Source organism: Bubalus bubalis, chromosome 9, assembly GCF_019923935.1.
Source record: "Bubalus bubalis isolate 160015118507 breed Murrah chromosome 9, NDDB_SH_1, whole genome shotgun sequence".
NCBI classification, from domain to species: Eukaryota; Metazoa; Chordata; class Mammalia; order Artiodactyla; family Bovidae; genus Bubalus; species Bubalus bubalis.
In genome coordinates this window covers 26,459,382-26,480,374 of record NC_059165.1, presented here as the reverse complement: position 1 = coordinate 26,480,374, position 20,993 = coordinate 26,459,382, and the positions used below count along the sequence as shown (strand labels likewise).

The following is a 20,993-nucleotide window of genomic DNA, read 5'->3' as shown; positions in this document are numbered from 1 at the left end:
CAAGAGTTAAGAAAGAGGTGGAAGAAATGTGGGGGCTTCCCGAATAGCACAGTGGTACAGAATCCGCCTGCAATGCAGGAGCTGCGAGACACGGGTTCGATGCATGGGTTGGAAAGATAGCCTGGAATAGGAATGGCAACCCACTTCAGGCTTGTTGCTGGGAAAACTCAACGGACAAAGGAGCTTGGCAGGCTACAATCCCCAGGGTTGCAAAGAGCTGGACACAGCTGAAAGACTGAGTACATACACATACAAAAGAAATATTAAGTGCTTTAGTAACAGAGAATAATGAATCTAAGTAAATTTTAATTATATAAGCATTTGATTTTTAAAAGTCTCATTGAACGATGAGGAATATGGCAGTATGTTTAGTTTTTAAACTACTGTAGCCTATAGTATCGGAGAAGGCAATGGCACCCCACTCCAATACTCTTGCCTGGAAAATCCTATGGAGGGAGGAGCCTGGTGGGCTGCAGTCCATGGGGTCACTAGGAGTCAGACAGGACTGAACGACTTCACTTTCACTTTTCACTTTCATGCATTGGAGAAGGAAATGCAACCCACTCCAGTGTTCTTGCCTGGAGAATCCCAGGGACAGGGGAGCCTGGTGGGCTGCCGTCTATGGGGTCACACAGAGTTGGACACGACTGAAGCGACTTAGCAGCAGCAGCAGCCTATAGTATCATTCTGATAAAATGACAAATGTTGTTTAAAAATATGGCCCAAAGTATTCAAGTATTTATTTCAAAATTCTATAAAGATACATATCCATATAGTCAAAGCTCTGGTTGTCCTGTGTCATGTACAAATGTGAGAGTTGGACCATAAAGAAGGCTGAGAACTGAAGAACTGATACCTTCAAATTGTGGTGCTGGAGAAGACTCTTGAGAATTCCTTGCACAGCAAGGACAGCAAACCAATTAATACTAAAGGAAATCAACCTGGGATATTCACTGGAAGTACTGATGCTGAAACTGAAGCTTCAATACTTTGGCCACCTGATGCAAAGAGCCAACCCACTGGAAAAGATCCTGATGCTGGGAAAGGTTGAGGGCAAAAGGAGAAGGGGGTGACAGAGGATGAGATGGTTGGATGACATCATTGACTCAATGGACATGAGTTTGAGCAAACTCCCATAGATACTGAAAGGCAGGGAAGTTTGGCATGCTGCTGCCAATGGGACTGCAAAGTCAGACACGGTTTAGTAACTGAACAACTGGCTTTTTAATTATTAAAACACATTTGCCTCTTCGATTCCAGATTTGACTTTCATAAAGTAGCAACCAAAACATTATATACTACAAATCTAAGGCACTGCTGATTTGGGGTCAGTGGACTCAAAATATAACACTAAATTTTAAGTCTATTCATATATTTTTTAGGAATACTTACGACTCTATTCTCAGAGATATAGACTTCTGTGAGGGAAGATTCCTCATATTAAACCCTGAAACTCACTGTACATGCTTGGAGACTTGTCCAAGTAGTTAAAATTTGTATTCCTATAACACTGCATCAAATCCCCTAAACTAGTAGCAAGTTAATAAAAGCTTTGAAAGAGAATTGTCTCTGAAATGAATCAAATGAGCATAGTATCTGTTAACAATAACATAATTAACTTTTTCAAATATACTACATTCTTAGCAATGTAACATAAAAAATACAAGTGAGATACACTTGTACTTTAAAAAGTAAAGCACACTAAAATGCAATAGGTAGTAGCCAAAAATGGCTAGTTAGTGGTTTTATTTAATTATTCTTTCATTCATTCAACCAACAGTTACTGGGTTCCCATTGCACATTAACTAGGTCAGGTGCGTTAGATACAATGATGAGTAAACACACTGATCCCTTACTATAGACCCAATTACTTCTCTTCTTCAAAACTATTTTTAAAATGCTATGAAAACTTCTGAGTTCCAAAGTTTATGCTGGTTGACTGGACTTTAATCCAATACATAATTTAGTTTTCCTATATTGAACAGATACATTCTACTTTTTTATTCTTAGTATTGACATGAAAAAGACAATTTTTTTTTCAAATGTAACCATGATATTACTTTTAATCAGAAGAAAAAATATCTATATAAATTTACATAGTGCTAAATTATTTAAAGTACCATTACCTTCTCAGTGGGGAGTAATTTTGAAATTATGGAAGCTATCCTGAATCCATAATGATATATGCCAGTGAAGTACTTCACACATGAAAACATTTTGAAATGTGATCACTGACTGATATTTACCAAGCATGTTTTTGAAACTCTGAAGAACAATCCAGCTGGAATAATTTTTCTTTCATCATATATTTATAGTCTTAGAAAAATAACGGTTAAAACAGCTATAAAATGTTGATGAATATTTTCAGGCACTAAAATAAGTTCTATTTTATTTACAGTGACTATTTAACTTGACTAAATTGACTTGGGAATTACTTTCCAGTGAAAATAAAATTTAAATGTATATTAATATTAGAAAGATAAGAAATTTATTATATTCAAGTAGTACATGTAGTGCCTTTAAAGTATAATGTTAATCACTAAGTCATATTTTTAAATTATTTGTGAGCACTACAAATAATAATATAATTTAAATATTAAATAAAATTGTTAAAATTGAGAGACCAACAGAAGATTACACTAATTAGCAACACACAGCAATCTTATACAGAGCACCCATAACGCACTGATCTCCAAATGTGTCAGTCATTCATGAAAACAATGATGATAGCTATTGAAATGCTTAAATCTTGCACTTACCAACCTCCACAATACTAGAACAGTTGGGACCTGTGAAGCCATCTGGACACTTGCAGGAAAAGGAACCGTCAGACAGTCCTGACAAGCAGATACCTCCATTTTCACAAGGATTGGGATCACAAATATCACCTGAGAAATAAAGAAACAGATATTGACTGTTTTTGCCTTAGACACTAAGCTGTATTATTTCATAACTCCCACTCATCTTCCTTTGGTAACATCACAATACTTTATATAGATTTACAGATAAGGTAGGCAAGACCCATTTGAAACCATGTGCTTCTAAAAGAAATGGTATGTCACAAGGTTAAAATTAAAATTTTCAATTCAAACATTGCGTAGTAAATTGCATACTAAAAGCAAGTAACGTACTTTGGAATTCTTTCATTATGTGTAAATGAAAGATTTTCTAATTTGTTAAAGATTAACCAAAATGTCTGTAGTTGACTGCTCTGCTAATTACTCCTAAAAATAACCTATCTATATCCGCACATTTTGCTTGATAACTTTGCAAGTTCTCTCAGTAAAGGGGGTGTTTATTTCTTGATGTCTAGAGTCTGGGCTTATCCATGTGACTTGCTTTGGCCAGTAGGCCAAAGAGACTTAAAGTCAGTTGATATTTGATAAAACATTTGAATCATTCTGCTGCCTTTCTTGGAACTCTGCCACAGCCCTGAGAGTAAATTCAGCCTAGCCTGCTCAAGAGAACTGAGAGGAAATATGCAAGGAAAGAGGAATAACCTGTGCAGTAACCAAAACCAAAAACATGTGGCATGGCTTTAACACAGGTAGTGGGTGGAATCTGGAAAAGCACTGAAAGAATGGCCACAGGAGGCTAGAAAAATGGGTTCTCTGTGCTATATAGAGATGCAGTTGGTAAGACTATCACCTGAGGAAACTCTGGTGAAAGAAAATGTACCTAATAAACTTCTGTATATGAGTAATGGCGTTTGTAGGCAGAATGTAAAATGTCACTTGATTCAATAACTGTATTTTATAAGGTATGATAAGAAAGAGACATGCTAAATAAAGAACTGATGAGTTTGAAAGTAAAGGAATAGGGAGGCACCAGGACTTATGATAAAAAACAAAACAATTTCTCAACCCCAGCTTCTCAAACCAATGGAAGATCAAATCCAAAGCTTTGTCAGAAAGACATGGCTTCAGCATAAATATCAAATGAAGGCTGTAGCTAGAAGACCTTTGTGAAAACATTTCATGTAACTCAGGTGCAGCCTGAAAGAATCTCTCAGCTAAATAGAAAGAGATTCTAGAAATCTTAAGGATATTATCCCTGAGCAGCCTGACAGATCCACAGTAGTGGTGATTAAGTATGGAGTGATAAACAGGCTTCAGAGAGTCACGGGTGTGGCTTTATAAAGAGCATGTGAATCAGATTTAGAAAAGTCCATACAACTTCTAAAGGAGCTTTATAGGTAAAGGTGCCATCTCCTGGAATAAAAGAGAATGAAGCTTTTAAAAATTAAAAAAAAAAGCAGCGGGGCCCCAACTTCCTTACTATTTGGTATTTTGTAGGAACTTTATTCCCCTACAGAGTTTTCTCATGAATTATTTCATCTCTTTTCCAGACTAACTGTTCTAAAACTTTACAAAAAAGGAAAATGGAGGTTAAGATATTTGTGAAATTTATAAAGCAGGTCATTAGCTATACTAACATGATAGACTAAAATACTGCATTGGCACTGGATAAGATATTAGAAAAAGAGTCCTGAAATAAGTTAATAAATGAAAGAATATGCTTTGGGATTACCATAGAATTTAGCATGGCTGAATCCTGGAATATTTGCTTGGCAATGACTGAGAAAGTATAAATATGTCAGATCAGGGGAGATTAAAAAGTGACATCGCCAATTATCAGTTGAGGAGACAACAAATGTTTTTAATATGTATTTTAAAGCTTTAACATGGTCAGATATATCTTAAGAAGACTATTCTGGCAGCATTATCTATCAAGTGCATTTGAAAGTGATGAATGGTAAAGATATTTCAATAGATTATTTAGCTATCTCTTTATGTATCTAGCTAGTGAGCCATTCAACTATTCCTCCATTTGTCCATCCAACTATCTATTCTTTGAGTACCTATTTAATGATAGGCACCAAGTGGTAACATAAGAGACATATATAAAGAGTCCTTATGATCAACAAGTACAGATCCCACTACAGGAGATGAAAAAGATAGAAACAATTAAAGCACATGGTAATAAGAACTATGATTAGTATACATGGTCCAAATCATAGGATCACAGGAGACTTCTAAATGGATCCGGTGATGTTCAGTGATGCAGAAGAAAATAAGGCACATGCTTAACATCCCAGGAAAAGAAAATAACACATATGAAGGAAAAAGATTACTATGCATCCCAGGAACTTCAAATAGGCCACTATAATCAAAGCACAGAAGAGTATGATGAATAGAAAGAAATGAGTAGAAAGAAAGAAACATTAGCATGGTCATCTAGATAAAGGCCTTGTATGCTGTATCTCAAATTCTGAAGCTTTTCTGTAGACACTGAAAAATCATAAAAGGACTTTACATATGAGCAAGTATATGATCACATTGGTGTTATGGAATGCTGACTTAGGCAACATTGTGTTGAATCAGATGGGGGACTAAGCATGAATCTTCTGAGGTAGTCCTATAAAAAATGACGACTTCCTTAACTCTCTTTAGAGGTAGCCAGGGACAAGGAAAGCAATGTAAGCATCATTTAAACCCAATCCAGTTAATAAATGCTAGCTAATAAGATAGGAAATGATAGCCCCCCCAAATTACTTCCTCTCCCATTAGAAACAAGCGGAGATTGTCTAGAAAGTAAATTACTAATTTAAAAGTGTGATCCTGCTTGTCTTTCTTCAGTGTGAGCAAAGAAGCACAGCTTTGTACAGTCAGACTAACAACACTGCCATCTGCTCACTCTGTACATTGCATAAAGATGAGTATTAACACCGAAGCTTTTTTTTTGATAAGATGTCAGTCATATTTCTGTGCACTGTGAACACTACGAAAGAGAAGTTCTACATTCCCCAGACGAGGATCTGTTGTTGCAGCAATGTCAACAGATCAAGGAACATTGTGGATGTTTATATTGATTTATTTACACTGACAGGCGTGATCTCTACAGGAGAAAGGCAAGGCATGAACAGTGTCCTACAGGCTCACAAGAATACAGGCTATATTTATACATTTACCCAAAACCCAGATCCCTCATTCTCATCCCTCTCACTCCTACAGCCAGTTTCCTTTATGTGAGCTCACCCAGAGTCGCATGAGACCACGACGTCGGGTCCCTTTGGTTGACCCACCATCACACAGAGCTTTGTTGTCCTAAGAAACCTTTCTTAGTACTTGTGCTGCCCTTTCTAAGTGATAATACTTAATCTAGTTGATTTTATACTGGTGTGTCTGCCAGTCATATGATGCTTCTGTGGTCACAGTGAGACAGGATGGTCTGTTTACCTCTCATTATAGCTCGTAGATGCCAGCTGCTCTTCAGCTGACCTGTTTTCTCTTTTGTACTTCTTGTTCTTTCTGCTTATTACTTATTTCTAAGACGTTAATATTGTGAAAACCCATATTTTATCACCATTATTGAAATCTACTCAGTGTCTTTCTGAAACATAGAAAAGAGGTAATAGATTTGACCAAATTGTGCCAGTAGAACTAAGAGGACATTGTGACCAAACTGATGTGTGGGTTGAGGGAGAGCAAAAAATCTGGATTGATTTCCAGAGCTCTTGCCTGTATGACTGTAAGGCCATCTTTCATAAGGAAATATAATGGATTCATTGTTAAAGGAATTATTGTGTTTAAGAAGTCTGCAGAGTATCCAAAATGAAAATGTCCTATAAAGGTATTGAATGATCAGACATGAAATCGGAGAGCGTTTGATAAAACATGGATTGTTAAGTATGGATGTGAATACTATAATCCAGTGAGAGTCATTAAAGGGAGGGGAGGGGAGCAGAGCAAAGGGGAAAGGAGAGGGGAAGAGAAGTCCTTGGGCACACTAACAAATAAATGAGAATAAAGAGGGAAGATTCTTCAAGACAGAAAGAGGGAAAAAATAGTGATAGGCCTCTTCCACAACAGTATGTATATCCAGTCTATTCACTTAGGGTCTAATATGTTAAGGACTGCCTGAGATTAATTAAAGGCCCTCATATGTAGCTGTGATAGATGGATAATGTCAGCAAAAAAAAAGAAAGAAAGAAAGTTTAGATGGGCACAACAGAATCCAAACACAATTAGGGTGATTAGCTGCTGCTGCTAAATCACTTCAGTCATGTCCAACTCTGTGCAACCCCATAGATGGCAGCCTACCAGGCTCCTCTGTCCCTGGGATTCTCCAGGCAAGAATACAGGAGTGGGTTGCCATTTCCTTCTTCAATGCATGGAAGTGAAAAGTGAAAGCAAAGTCCCTCAGTCATGTCCGACTCTTCACAACCCCATGGACTGAAGTCTACCAGGCTCCTCCATCCATGGGATTTTCCAGGTAAGAGTGCTGGAGTGGGGTGCCATTGCCTTCTCCTAGGGTGATTAGAGGATATGCTATGTACTTGTTTCCCCACACCTAATTATTAACAGCACCCTTGTGTCAGCTGGGTTCTTCATGAAGACAAAGAGTATAGCAAGTTTATTAAGAAGTAACACCCAAGAAAAAATGAGGAAGAAGCAGAAAAGGGCTGGGAAAGCTTTGATCTTGTGATGCAGATCTGACACCTGTGAAAAGAAATGGGTGGTGGTGGGGAGCAGGGAGGTCACTGACGGAAGACTGAGCCTAGGAGTCTCAGTCTATAATGCAGAATTGACAAAGTCTTAGCTAATCTACCTGGGAGCTCCAGAGCAAAGATTATACTTTAGAGGAATCCCCCAAAGGCAGAAATGACCAGACACTTGATCAGTTTTTGGCAGGAGGAGGCCCAGGCAGAGCGGGGCTCTAAGGCTCTAATGGGATCATGAAGAAAGTGCTACCAAAGAAAGTCGGTGGAAGCTAAGTGCATTCATTCTTTGCAGCCAAACAGCTTGTTCTTTCTTGAAAGGATATTGGAGCCATGCATCTTCATGTGTACCAAGGTCCTCTTTCACCCTCAAAGCTGTCCTGGTTTGGATAAGTTACATAGTTACTTTGGTCAAAACCAAGGTATCTTAGCTTGCTTTCTTTTATCTACACCCACTATCTCAGTAGGCTGATACCTTCAGTTCAGTTCAGTTGCTCAGTCATGTATGACTCTTGGCGATCCCCTGGACTGCAACATGCCAGGCCGCCCTGTCCATCACTCTGGGAGCTCAAACTCATGTCCATTGAGTTGGTGATGCCATCCAACCATCTCATCCTCTGTAGTACCCTTCTCCTCCCGCCTTCAATCTTTCCCAGAATCAGGGTCTTTTCAAATGAGTCAGCTCTTTGCATCAGATGGCCAAAGTACTGGAGCTTCAGCTTCAACATCAGTCCTTCCAATGAATATTCAGGACTGATTTCCTTTAGGATGGACTGGTTGGATCTCCTTGCAGTCCAAGGGACTCTCAAGAGTCTTCTCCAACACCATGGTTCAAAAGCATCAATTCTTTAGCACTCAGCTTTCTTTATAGTCCAACTCTCACATCCATATATGACTACTGGATAAACCATAGCCTTGACTAGATGGACTTTTGTTGGCAAAGTAATGTCTCTGCTTTTTAATGTCTCTGCTGTCTAGGTTGGTCATAGCTTTCCTTCCAAGGAGTAGGCGTCTTTTAATTTTAAGGCTGATACCTTAAGTAGAAACCAACCCTTTCTGGCTAAAATTTCAAGTCTAATTCAAATGTACTTCAGGGACTTCTGATTCTCTGTCATTTCAATTAATCTGAAAAAGCATCAGCTTAAGAATCCTGATTAAAATGCAACTGACTTCTGGATTTCAAGACAGTGCTTTGTTGTCTCTTTGCCTCCCAGTGGATGCGTTGGTAGAGTCTTTTAAAATTAAGATGGCAACTGGTACAAGAAGACAGGCTCAGGAATGGAAAACAGGACAATACACGCCTTCATGGTTCTTTATTTCACTGTCAGCAGGTTCCTAAAATATACCTCTGCAGATTGTAATCTGTGTGCAGTGTTACACCTTGATGCTTCTTGGCTGGCTGACCTCACCTGCTTTAGATTAGGACAGATGTGTTTAATTTGAATCTAACTATGTTTTATGATTCCATCTGCAGTTTATGGCAGACTCAGGCAAATTAAGCTGATGCCGATTTGCCTTTTGGCAATCGAATGCAGCAATTATTTTTCCCAGGGGCAAGAAATCATTGCAGGCTAAATTTAACTTCCCATTTGCCTGCTCTCTCCCCCCACTCTCCAGAGTTCTGTTTGGACTGGGACCATCCTGACTGTGTTCAGTGTCCTCCTCATTCTTCTCACTGACCCACCACCTGTTGCCAGTCACCTCCTGTTCAAAATGATTTAGGGATTGTCTTATTTCACTTTATTATCAATTGCCTGATCTTTTAGCCAAAATCGCAAAGTGTGTATGAATCTATAAAATCCGGCACTGCAGAAGACAGTGCAGAAAAGAAAAAAAAAAAACACTGTAATTTGTACCATTATGACTGTGGTTGTGTTTTTCTGTGGGCTCAGTATACAGCCATGCAACTTGTGATGTAGGGAAAAGGAGAAAATTCTATGTTAGCACTAACCTGGGAATCGGGTGGACAGAACAGCTAATTTGCCTCATTGATATGTAACTATCTGATAGTTTATGCATTGAGTTTTCTTTACATATTACTGCTTATCTCCAGTTTACAAATCAGAGAACCCCTGACTCAGTTATCATGTATTGATACTCCAGGAACCAAACATTAGACACTGGGAATGTTGCCTAGACGAAGACACATATGAATCCTGCATTCCTGAAATTCATAGTATAGTGGAGGGGATGCACATAAGAAACTGACAAATAAGCAAGGTATTGTCCACTGTAACAAAAAGCATGTTGGGGTGGGGGAAAGGTAAGAGGAGAACAACCTGATGAAAAAGGCAGTAAATGCAACTAGTTACGGGTGCCTCTTGAGCTGAAGCTGAACATTAGCCAGTCATGTTAAAACCTAAGAGTCTTCTGCGCAGAGGGGATAGCAAGTGTGTGGCCTGAGTAATAGGCAAGAGAGTGATGAATTCAAGCAATACGAAGGAGGCCAGAGTGTCCAGAATACAGTGATAAAGTGTCACTAAGTGGTTTTTGTCAGCAACAGAGTTTTAGCAGGAACCAAGTTATAACTAACGCCCCACATTTGATTCTCTGTCCTTAGGATAATCAAGGACATTTCTTCTAAGCCTACTCTTACTATATTATCAAACATCTACTGAAAATATATTATTGTATTTCAATTTTTTAGATATTAATATAGGTACACAGTACTGTATTAACATAATGTTATAAATATATGAATAATTTATTTGGATGAATGCATGCATCTCCATTTCCTTGGCTCCTTTAGCAATCCAAGAAGCCACCTACAATATATCTGTACCTTCATCCCTGCCCTCTCATTTCTGAAAGAAAATTTGTATACAGATGCAATATTAAAAATAAAAAGTAGTAACATATCTCTAAAGCATATAGCTATACTAACACAAGATATTAATATTAATTTCTTCAACATCTCTGCAAACTAAATGTAAAAACTGTCACACTACATATTTATATGTGGTTAAGTAAATGGAGACTATATTTTACTTTGGATCTTTTTTAATGGAATTATAATTGACAAATAATATTATATAGTTTCAAGTGAACAACAAACATGGTGATTTAGTATTTTCATACACTACACAATGATCACAAGTCTAGTGACCACATGGCCCCACACAGAGTTATTATTATGTTACTGACTATATTCCCAGTACTGTAATATTACTTCCCTGTGACTGTTTCATTTTATAGCTAGAAGTTTGTACCTCTTAATCCCCTTCACATATTTCACCCATCTTTCAACCCTCTCCCCTCTGGCAACCACCAGTTGCTTCTCTGTATCTGAGTCTGTTTCTGTTCTGTTTATTCACTTGTTTTTGTTTCTTTGGCTGTACTATGGGAATTGTGGGATTTTAGTTCCCTGAGCAGGGATCGAACCCCAATCTTAGTAGTAACAGCTCAGAGTCCTACTCACTAGACCACCAAGGAATTCCCCTTGTTCATTTATTCCATTCTTTAGATCTACATTTTAGTGAAATCATATTATATTTGTATGTGTCTGTCTGACTTATTTCACTTAACTTAATACCCTCTAGGTCCAAGTTTACATGATCAATTAATCTATGACAAAGGAGGCAAGGGTATTCATTGGGGGAAAAACAGTCTCTTTAATAAACAGTGTTGGGAAAACTGGACAGCTACATAGAAAATAATGAAATGACTACTTCCTTACACTATACATAAAAAATAAATTTAAAATGGATTAAAGATTTAAATGCAAGACCTGGAACTATAAAACTCCAAGAATAAAATAGGCTCTAGGCCCTTTGACACCATTCTTAGCACAATTTTGGGGGTTATGTCTCCTCAGGCAAGGGCGACAAAAGCACAAATAAACAAATGGGACTACGTCCATGTAAAAAGCTTCTGCACGGCAAAGGAAACCATCAACAAAATGAAAGGCCAACCTATTGAATGGGAGAAGATATTTTCAAATGATATATCTGATAAGGAGTTGATACCCTAAATACATAAAGAACTCATACAACTTAATATCAAAAACAAAAAACAAACAACCTGATTAAAAAACAGACAGGGACCTGAGTAGACATTTTACCTAAAAAAGACATGCAGAAGGCCAACAGGCACTTGAAAAGATGCTCAACATCCCTAATCACCACAGAAATGCAAACCAGAACCACAGTGAGATACAAGAGAACATTTAAATTCATGTTCCACAACCTGGACAACCTCATTTTCCATTTATTGCTCTCCACTGAACTTGGCGGCTATACTATCACTTCATTTAAAACTGAAAGAAAACAAAAGCTTTGTCTTCAATTGCACAAGTTAGAATTTGAACCAACCTGTAAACAGAGTACTTGGCAAAATGAGCCACTTCTCATACACAAGTGAGCAATATCTCTAGTTAAAATGAGATGAAGTTCAGGAGAATTTGCATAATCAACCTGGTAAAACTCACAAATGTTAGCACCCTTATGACTTATGCCAGTGAAATTGTACAGAACAAAATAAATGTCACTTTTGAATCAACAGTAGGACTGAATTTACTTTGGTGCCTCTTGAGAGACCATTTATGCTGAATACTGCAATTCATTTGTTCAATGCTCTAATGAATTTGATGCATAGACTTTTATTTTAAAGTCTTTCTTTGCAAGCTAAAGCTTAAAAATGTGGACAGTTAAAAAAACAAAACAAAACACAGTTCAAAAGGTTTGATGTGATTGCTAGCTTCATTTGTGCTTTAAAAACAAATTTTAGTTGATGTTTCAGACCATCCTGCAATTTGGAAGAGAAAGAAATAAGATTGAAAAAATTAGAATATTCATGTTGAGAGGATCTGTCATTTCCCTGGAAAAATCATGTGACGCACTTGTAATGAAAGAAAAATTAACACCTTGATGTCTACAGGACTCCCAAATGACCACATGCAGCTAAGGAAGACACAATCTAATGAAAGAACAAGGAAACTTTGTAGACTCACTCAGGGCTACACTAAAGCTAATTTAAAGCAGGATGTTTTTTAGTTGTTTTTGTTGTTTAGTCTCAAAGTCCTGTCTGACACTGTACCCCCCACTGGACTTGTGGCATAGGGCCCCCCAGGCTCCTCTGTCCAAGGGATTTCCCAGGCAAGAATATCAGGGTGGATTGTCATTTCTTTCTCCAGGGGATCTTCCCAACCCAAGGACTGAACCCACATCTCCTGCATTGCAGGCAGATTCTTTGCTGCTGAACCAACAGGGAAGTCCTTCTTAGCTGTTAGCCAGTGGTTTATCCCACTATTTTTAAAGATAGTTTTTTCTTCTTAGATAACTTTTTAAATGTGAGAGAAATATAGTATTGAAGAAAGTTAGAAGGAAATCAGCAATAATTTTGAGTGTTGACTATTTGAATTTTATATCCTTTACCACACAGCTTCAATCAAGGCTAATTGCATGAAAATATAAAAATATTTTGGGCTCTACATTTTGAAAAAGGCTTTTGGCATATTTTGTATTTTAAAACACTCTAGAGAGTCCCTTAAAATAACAAAATCTAGAGTTTTTAGAATTGAAAGGGACATTAGAGATGATCTAACCCAGTGGTTCTCAAACTTTGCTGAATATTAGAATCACAGGGGAGTTTTTAAAATTCCTGATGCCCAGTCCAATTAAGTCAGAATCACTGGGGTTGGAAAACAGACTTCTGCATTTCTTAAAGCTCATCCAAATTTCTCAACTTATTAAAGAAGAAGGAACACAAATAAGAGAATGTGAGGAAGGAAAGAAAGGAGGAAGGAAGAAAATTTGTATTTTCCTGTTTTCAATTGAGAGGAAGGCAAAAGAGAAAAGAATTTATTAGACTAGCTTTCTTGGTAGTTCAGAGTGAGTTATGAAAAAAAATACCTGCAGGAAGTCAGAATCAGCAAATTGAAAATAAAGGTACACAGCATGTTAGGGAGAGCAGAACAGATACTACTTACTACTAACATATATTGAATTTCCATAGAATAATTAGCTGGAACTTTATAAATCACCAGCTAATTCAACCATATCATGGAATTCCCAAGTATTTTTTTGCTATATTATTTCTACCTGTGAAGAATATTCATCAAGTTAATATTAACTGAAGCCCATTTACATGACATTAAGAGATAATTGCTGCACATATTATGGGGCCCCTGATAGACAATAACCTGTTCTTTATAGAGTCTAACAAAAAGACATAGGTAAGTTGACAGGTGGTTACCAGGGCATGTTAGGTCTATGAGAAGGGAAACTCCTGGTGCCAAAGGATCATGAAAGAGCTGCATCAAACTCTGCCCTGTGAGTTAGGAAGCTCTCCCAGGGCAAGTGATCTTCAATTCAAAACAAGAGGATTAATGGAAACCAGCCAGGCAAAGGGATGGCCCAGAGATCCCCTGCAGAGGGGAACACATGTGCAAATGTAGGGAGCAGAGCCAGAGCCCTGCTTAAGAAACAGGATGAAACTCATTTTAGCTAGACAGAAGAGAGAGAACAGAAATGCAGAGGCAAGACTGAAGAATAGGCGTTGCCTGGGGTGTGCAGTCTCTTTAAGACACTCCTAAGGAGTCTGAGATTTCCCAGGTTGCTCAGACGGTAAAGCATCTGCCTACAATGCAGGAAATCCAGGTTGAGTGCCTGAGTGGGGAAGATCTGGAGAAGGAAATGGCAACCCACTCCAGCATTCTTGCCTGGAAAATCCCATGGACAGAGAAACATGGTCGGCTACAGTCCACGGGGTCGCAAAGAGTTGGACACGACTGAATGACTTCACTTTCTTAAGGAGTCTGGGCATTCCTGAGCATAAAGGACAGCCATTTAGGGGTCTAATCTGAAGGGTGACATGATAATTCACCCTGGAAGCAAAGTGGAAAATGGATTACAAGAGGTAAAGTCTAAAGGTGACAGACCAGTGAGGAAGTGGCAAATTTTAGTCTGGCACAAGGGACTGCTGACTTGCCTTGGAGTACTAATGGAGAGAAGTGGATCCCAAAAGACATATGGAGAGAGAAAATTCATAGAGCCAATGGGATGGCTGAAAAGAAAGAGAAGAACTAAGGATGAAACTTATAAATTAAAATTTAACAAAAAACTCTGTCTTTCATTTTGATAGAAAACATGGTCTAAGGAGCAAGTTTGGTGATGGTGATGACGGGGAGGGAAGATTTACGTTTTGGAAATGCTTGGACGAAAATGTCGATAGCCATCCACTTGGAGATATTCAGTGAGAAGATAATTTTATGGATTTGAACTTGTGGAGAAAGATTCAGTTAGAGATCGAGAAATTAGCATAAAGTCGATCTTTTAAATCATGGAAATACAAACACAAATTCTCAGAGGTGTTTCTGGAAACATGATCTAGAAGTAGATACATGTTTCTACCTTGTAATGGAGAAGGAAATGGCAACCTGCTCCAGTATTCTTGCCAGGAGAATCCCCATGGACAGTCCATAGGGTCACAAAGAATTGGACATGACTGAGTGACTAAGCACAGCACACCTTGTAAACTCTCTTAAGCGTGGAATCATTTCAACTTATTCACCAAATTCTCCCCATGGCAAAGACTGGCGTCTGATCACTTTATTCAAATAAAATGCTATCCAAATGAAAACTGTGTGGGAGAGAGTTGGAAATGTATTTAAAATGGCAGAAACCTGATAAGTGTTTTGGCGTTGATGGGAAGCAGCTATCAGAACAGAAGTTAAAGGGACAGTAGAGAAGGAAATGCTCAGAAGGTTTGAAAATCACTCAGTTGTGTCTGACTCTTTGTGACCCCATGGACTATACAGTCCATGGAATTCTCCAGGTCAGAATACTGGAGTGGGTAGCCTTTCCCTTCTCCAGGGCATCTTCCTGAACCAGAAATTGAACTGGGGTCTCCTGCATTGCAGGTGGATTCTTTACCAACTGAGCTATGAGGGAACACTGTGAAGGATGGGCTTCAGATATATATGGAAGGAATCACCTTTGGCACGGGGAGGGATCTGATATAATACAACCTGGATGTCTATCAGTTTACAGATGCTTAAGCAAATTGAGGGAGTTTTCTGGTGTCTTCTCTGCATAGCAGGGCTGCTGAAAATATGATGGGATCATAGGCTTGAGAAGAGTAGAACGTAAGTAATATGTACTTGCAGTAAATAGAAGGTTGCTGCCTGGAAAGCATAGGAAAAAGCCGGAGGGAAAGGGGTAGGGTCCAGCTGGGCTTGGAGTCAAGAACTGACACCAGCAACATGTACCCAACCTTGTTATCTGGTTAGAGGACAATAGCCAGTGCTCAGGCAGGAAGAAGACCCTGACCCAGGCTTGTGTTACCAGACAGGTGTGATGGAGGTCAACAAAAGAGTGACACCTGACTGCTTTGGATTTTTTTAATGCATAAATAAGATAACTTATTGTGTGTTATGCTCTAAAATCATATATTTTTCTAATTATGAAAAAATTCTAAACCCAGTGAGTTGTTCTTTCAGAGACTATCATAGTTCTTCAGTTGACAGCAAAGGACAAACTAAAAGATAGAATTTGGCTGCTGTATATAAATAATGCAGTACATCATGATGATAACACTTAGTCCATCAATCCTTGTCAGGAACGCAACTCACAGTGACTTTACAAAAACAATCAGCTGCTACAAAGAAGATGAAATCCAGTGCCATATGCAATGGTGGAAGATTCACATTGCCTTCTTTTTTAGACCTTAGACTGCAAATTATTTCATTTCTAAATGTAAAGCTGCACAGCCACAATAGAAACATAATGTCCAAGGAAAATGAGTAGAAAAACAAATTGGCTATATTGATGACTTATTAAGGATAGTGACTCAAGAAACACCAGGACATTTTATCAATCATCACATTACTCATTTAATTATGTTTTTCAGGTAGAAAGGGTACATAATGCTAAAATTAGAGAAAAAATTTGCAAAGTCTAATTTTGTGTTTTATTTAGAATCTTCTTTTTAAAAGTCATAATTTAAGACAGCAGTAAAATAACAGTTTCAAACTCCAGCATACAAAAGTTGAAGCAATATATTTCACTGTTTTAAGGGCCGCCCCGACTATTTACTGCTAGAACGTTTAAAGTAGTCAATTGTTTCATTAAATAACATGTTTATAAACTGTGCCACTGAACCTGACTATATATGTTCCTCCATTTGGTGCGTGGAGGAAAGAAATCCCAAAAATTAAAACTAGTCTTTTTTCAGCTAAAAATAAGCAATAGAGACACCTATCTAATTTACAGAATGTAAGTCATATTTTACAAGTCTGATTTAGATCTTGATTAAATTTTATAAAAAGTGAATGATTTCGTATTTATCTTTTACAGTAATATTTTCACATGAAAGCAACACTTTATAGAATAGCTGCCGGATACTCTAATTTCAGGTAATCTCTAACATTTCAGAATTTATATCGTTTATCCAAAGATAAAACAATCTTAGAAGAAACATAAGTTACTTTGATAGGTCACTCTCTGTAGATAGCTTCCTGATAAACAATTTGATATATTTACTTGCTTGGTTAAATTTTCATATATCCTTTGATTCTATCATTACATAATTCAGCCAATGTTAGAACATTTCATTATTGTATAGTAATATTAATATTTTCGTGATTATGTACCAAACACTATACTAAGTGCTTTATGGGTATTATGTCATTTAATCTTCATAATATGCCTATGATAAACTTTGCTGATATTGTTAACAAGCCTCATTTTATTTATGAAAAACTGAAATTTACTGACGTTCCAGAATGTAAAGGCATAGAATAACAAGGGCAAAATAAAATTCACATGTAGTCAGCATGGCTTCAGGAATAAGAAACTAGGCATGTTGGAATGATTTCCCTTGCCCCTGTTTTCCTTCACCTTTCTATTTGCTGCTTCAAGTTCTTTATTTTTTAAAAGTTCTTTTCATTCTCTGACTACAGGTCAGTTATTTAGTATTATTATGTATTGTCTACCTTCTCATCTTTGGATAATTACAGCCTCTTGGAAAATTAAGTGGATGAATAACATATGAATCATTGTTTGAGTCAATGATAGCAAGTACTAAAATAATACCTGGTTCACAGTAGGATATATACACACACATACAAATATATGCATATATATGGGGAAAGAGTATCATATTCATATTTGAATTAACTTATATATAAGTTCTATTAGCACAAGAAATACAATGATGACAATTATTTGAAAATAATAAAACACTTGCAATAGAAATAAAGCCTTTAGAAAACTGAGGTAGCATATCTCACCAGTAATTTGGCTAGAAAGTGGTAAAATCCAGGTAACATTTCACACACTGATAGCACTGTCTTTCTGTTGTTGCAGTCTGTATTGCATACAAACATGAACATAAAGGGTTTTTTTCCTTACACTTTAAGTTAATAATAACAACATCTTCATTTTATTGATCACTTACTGTGACCCAAACACATTCATTTTCAGAAAAAAAATCAAAACAATTGCCTATATTCAGAGCATGTGAATTCTGGCAACAGAATTAAATCAAGAACCTGAACTATTAATTGCCACTTTTTAGCATTATGCTAAAATTCAACATTTTTCCTAATTCTAAAAACAGTATATATTCTAGGGGAAAAAAAATCGAAAGCCACATGCAAAACAAGGAAACTGAACCCCTTCTCTGCATTTCATTCTTGAACCCTAGCAGTAGCCACTGTAGTGAAGTTCACTCAGTCGTATTCAACTTTTTGCAACCCCTTGGACTGCAGCCTGCCAGGTTCCTCTGTCCATGGAATTCTCCAAGGAAAACACTGGAGTAGGTTGCCATTCCCTTCTCCAGGAGATCTTCCCAACCCAGGGATCAAACCCAGGTCTCCAGCATGGCAGGCAGATTCTTTACCATCTGAGCCACCAGGAAAGCCCACTGTTACCTCATTCTTTTGTATCCTCTCTGAAATTTACAAATCAGTTGCAAAAGGGCATCAGAGGGCAGACACACTGAAACCATAATCACAGAAAACTAGTCAATCTAATCACACTAGGACCACAGCCTTGTCTAATTCAATGAAACTAAGCCATGCCCTGTGGAGCCACCCAAGACAGGTGGGCATGGTGGAGAGGTCTGACAGAATGTAGTCCACTGAAGAAAGGAATGGCAAACCACTTCAGTATTCTTGCCTTGAGAGCCGCATGAACAGTATGAAAATGCAAAATGATAGGATACTGAAAGAGGAACTCCCCAGGTCGGTAGGTAACCAATATGTTACTGGAGATCAGTAGAGAAGTAACTCCAGAAAGAATGAAGGGATGCAGCCAAAGCAAAAACAATACCAATTGCGGATGTGACTGGTGATAGAAGAAAGGTCCGATGCTGTAAAGAGCAATATTGCATAGGAACCTGGAATGTTAGGTCCATGAATCAAGGCAAATTGGAAGTGGTCAAATAGGAGATAGCAAGAGTGAACATCAACATTCTAGGAATCAGCGAACTAAAATGGACTGGAATGGGTGAATTTAACTCAGATGACCATTATATCTACTACTGAGGGCAGGAATCCCTTGGAAGAAATGGAATAGCCATCAAGGTCAACAAAAGAGTCTGAAATGCAGTACTTGGATGCACTCTCAAAAATGACAGAATGATCTCTATTCATTTCCAAGGCAACCATTCAATATCACAGTAATCCAAGTCTATGCCCCAACCAGTAATGCTGAAGAAGATGAAGTTGAACAGTTCTATGAAGACCTACAAGACCTTTTAGAACTAATACCCAAAAAAGATGTCCTTTTCATTATAGGGGACTGGAATGCAAAAGTAGGAAGTCAAGAAACATCGGGAGTAACAGGCAAATTTAGCCTTGGAATACGGAATGAAGCAGGGCAAAGGCTAATAGAGTTTTGCCAAGAGAATGCACTGGTCATAGCAAACACCCTCTTCCAACAACACAAGAGAAGACTCTACACATGGCCATCACCAGATGGTCAACACCGAAATCAGATTGATTATATTCTTTGCAGCCAAAGATGGAGACGCTCTATACAGTCAGCAAAAACAAGACTGGGAGCTGACTGTGGCTCAGATCATGAACTCCTTACTGCCAAATTCATACTTAAATTGAAGAAAGTAGGGAAATCACTAGACCACTCAGGTATGACCTAAATCAAATTCCTTATGATTATACAGTGGAAGTGAGAAATCTATTTAAGGGACTAGATCTGATAGATAGAATGCCTATGAACTATGGACGGAGGTTCATGACATTGTACAGGAGACAGGGAGCAAGACCATCCCCATGGAAAAGAAATGCAAAAAAGCAAAATGGCTGTCTGGGGAGGCCTTACAAATAGCTGTGAAAAGAAGAGAAGTGAAAAATAAAGGAGAAAAGGAAAGATATAAGCATCTGAATGCAGAGTTCCAAAGAACAGCAAGAAGAGATAAGAAAGCCTTCCTCAGCGATCAGTGCAAAGAAAGAGAGGAAAACAACAGAATGGGAAAGACTAGGGATCTCTTCAAGAAAATTAGAAATACCAAGGGAACATTTCATGCAAAGATGGGCTCGATAAAGGACAGAAATGGTATGGACCTAACAGAAGCAGAAGATATTAAGAAGAGGTGGCAAGAATACACAGAAGAACTGTACAAAAAAGAGCTTCACGACCCAGATAATTACGATGGTGTGATCACTCACCTAGAGCCAGACATCCTGAAATGCTAAGTCAAGTGGGCCTTAGAAAGCATCACTACGAACAAAGCTAGTGGAGGTGATGGAATTCCAGTGGAGCTATTTCAAATCCTGAAAGATGATGCTGTGAAAGTGCTAACACTCAATGTGCCAGCAAATTTGGAAAACTCAGCCCTGGCCACAGGACTGGAAAAGTTCAGTTTTCATTCCAATCCCAAAGAAAGGCAATGCCGAAGAATGCTCAAACTACCGCACAATTGCACTCATGTCACATGCTAGTAAAGTAATGCTGAAAATTCTCCAAGCCAGGCTTCAGCAATGCATGAATCGTGTACTTCCAGATGCTCAAGCTGGTTTTAGAAAAGGCAGAGGAACCAGAAATCAAATTGGCAACATCCGCTGGATCATCGAAAAAGCAAGAGAGTTCCACAAAAACATCTATTTCTTCTTTATTGACTATGCCAAAGCCTTCGGCTCTGTGGATCACAATAAACTGTGGAAAATTCTGAAAGAGATGGGAATACCAGACCACCTGACCTGTCTCTTGAGAAATCTATGTGCAGGTCAGGAAGCAACAGTTAGAACTGGACACGGAACAACAGTCTGGTTCCAAATAGGACAAGGAGTACGTCAAGTCTGCATATTGTCACCCTGCTTATTTAACTTATATGCAGAGTATATCATGAGTAACGCTGGGCTGGATGAAGCACAAGCTAGAATCAAGATTGCCGGGAGAAATATCAATAACCTGAGATATGCAGATGACACCACCCTTATGACAGAAAGTGAAGAAGAACTAAAGAGCCTCTTGATGAAAGTGAATGAGGAGAGTGAAAAGTTGGCTTAAAGCTCAACATTCAGAAAACTAAG

At 38.0% G+C, this 20,993-nt stretch overlaps 1 protein-coding gene across 5 annotated transcripts in view; it reads right to left on the bottom strand.

Annotated features, from left to right (window-relative positions):
* EDIL3 (EGF like repeats and discoidin domains 3) overlaps positions 1-20,993 on the bottom strand; it is an 805,830-nt gene that overhangs the window by 342,987 nt on the left and 441,850 nt on the right. For all 5 annotated transcript variants that reach the window (XM_045166535.1, XM_044947327.2, XM_006072355.4 and 2 more), the window contains one exon: positions 2,760-2,888. In XM_045166535.1, the coding sequence (XP_045022470.1) occupies positions 2,760-2,888 (129 nt within the window). The remainder of the gene's footprint in view (positions 1-2,759; positions 2,889-20,993) is intronic.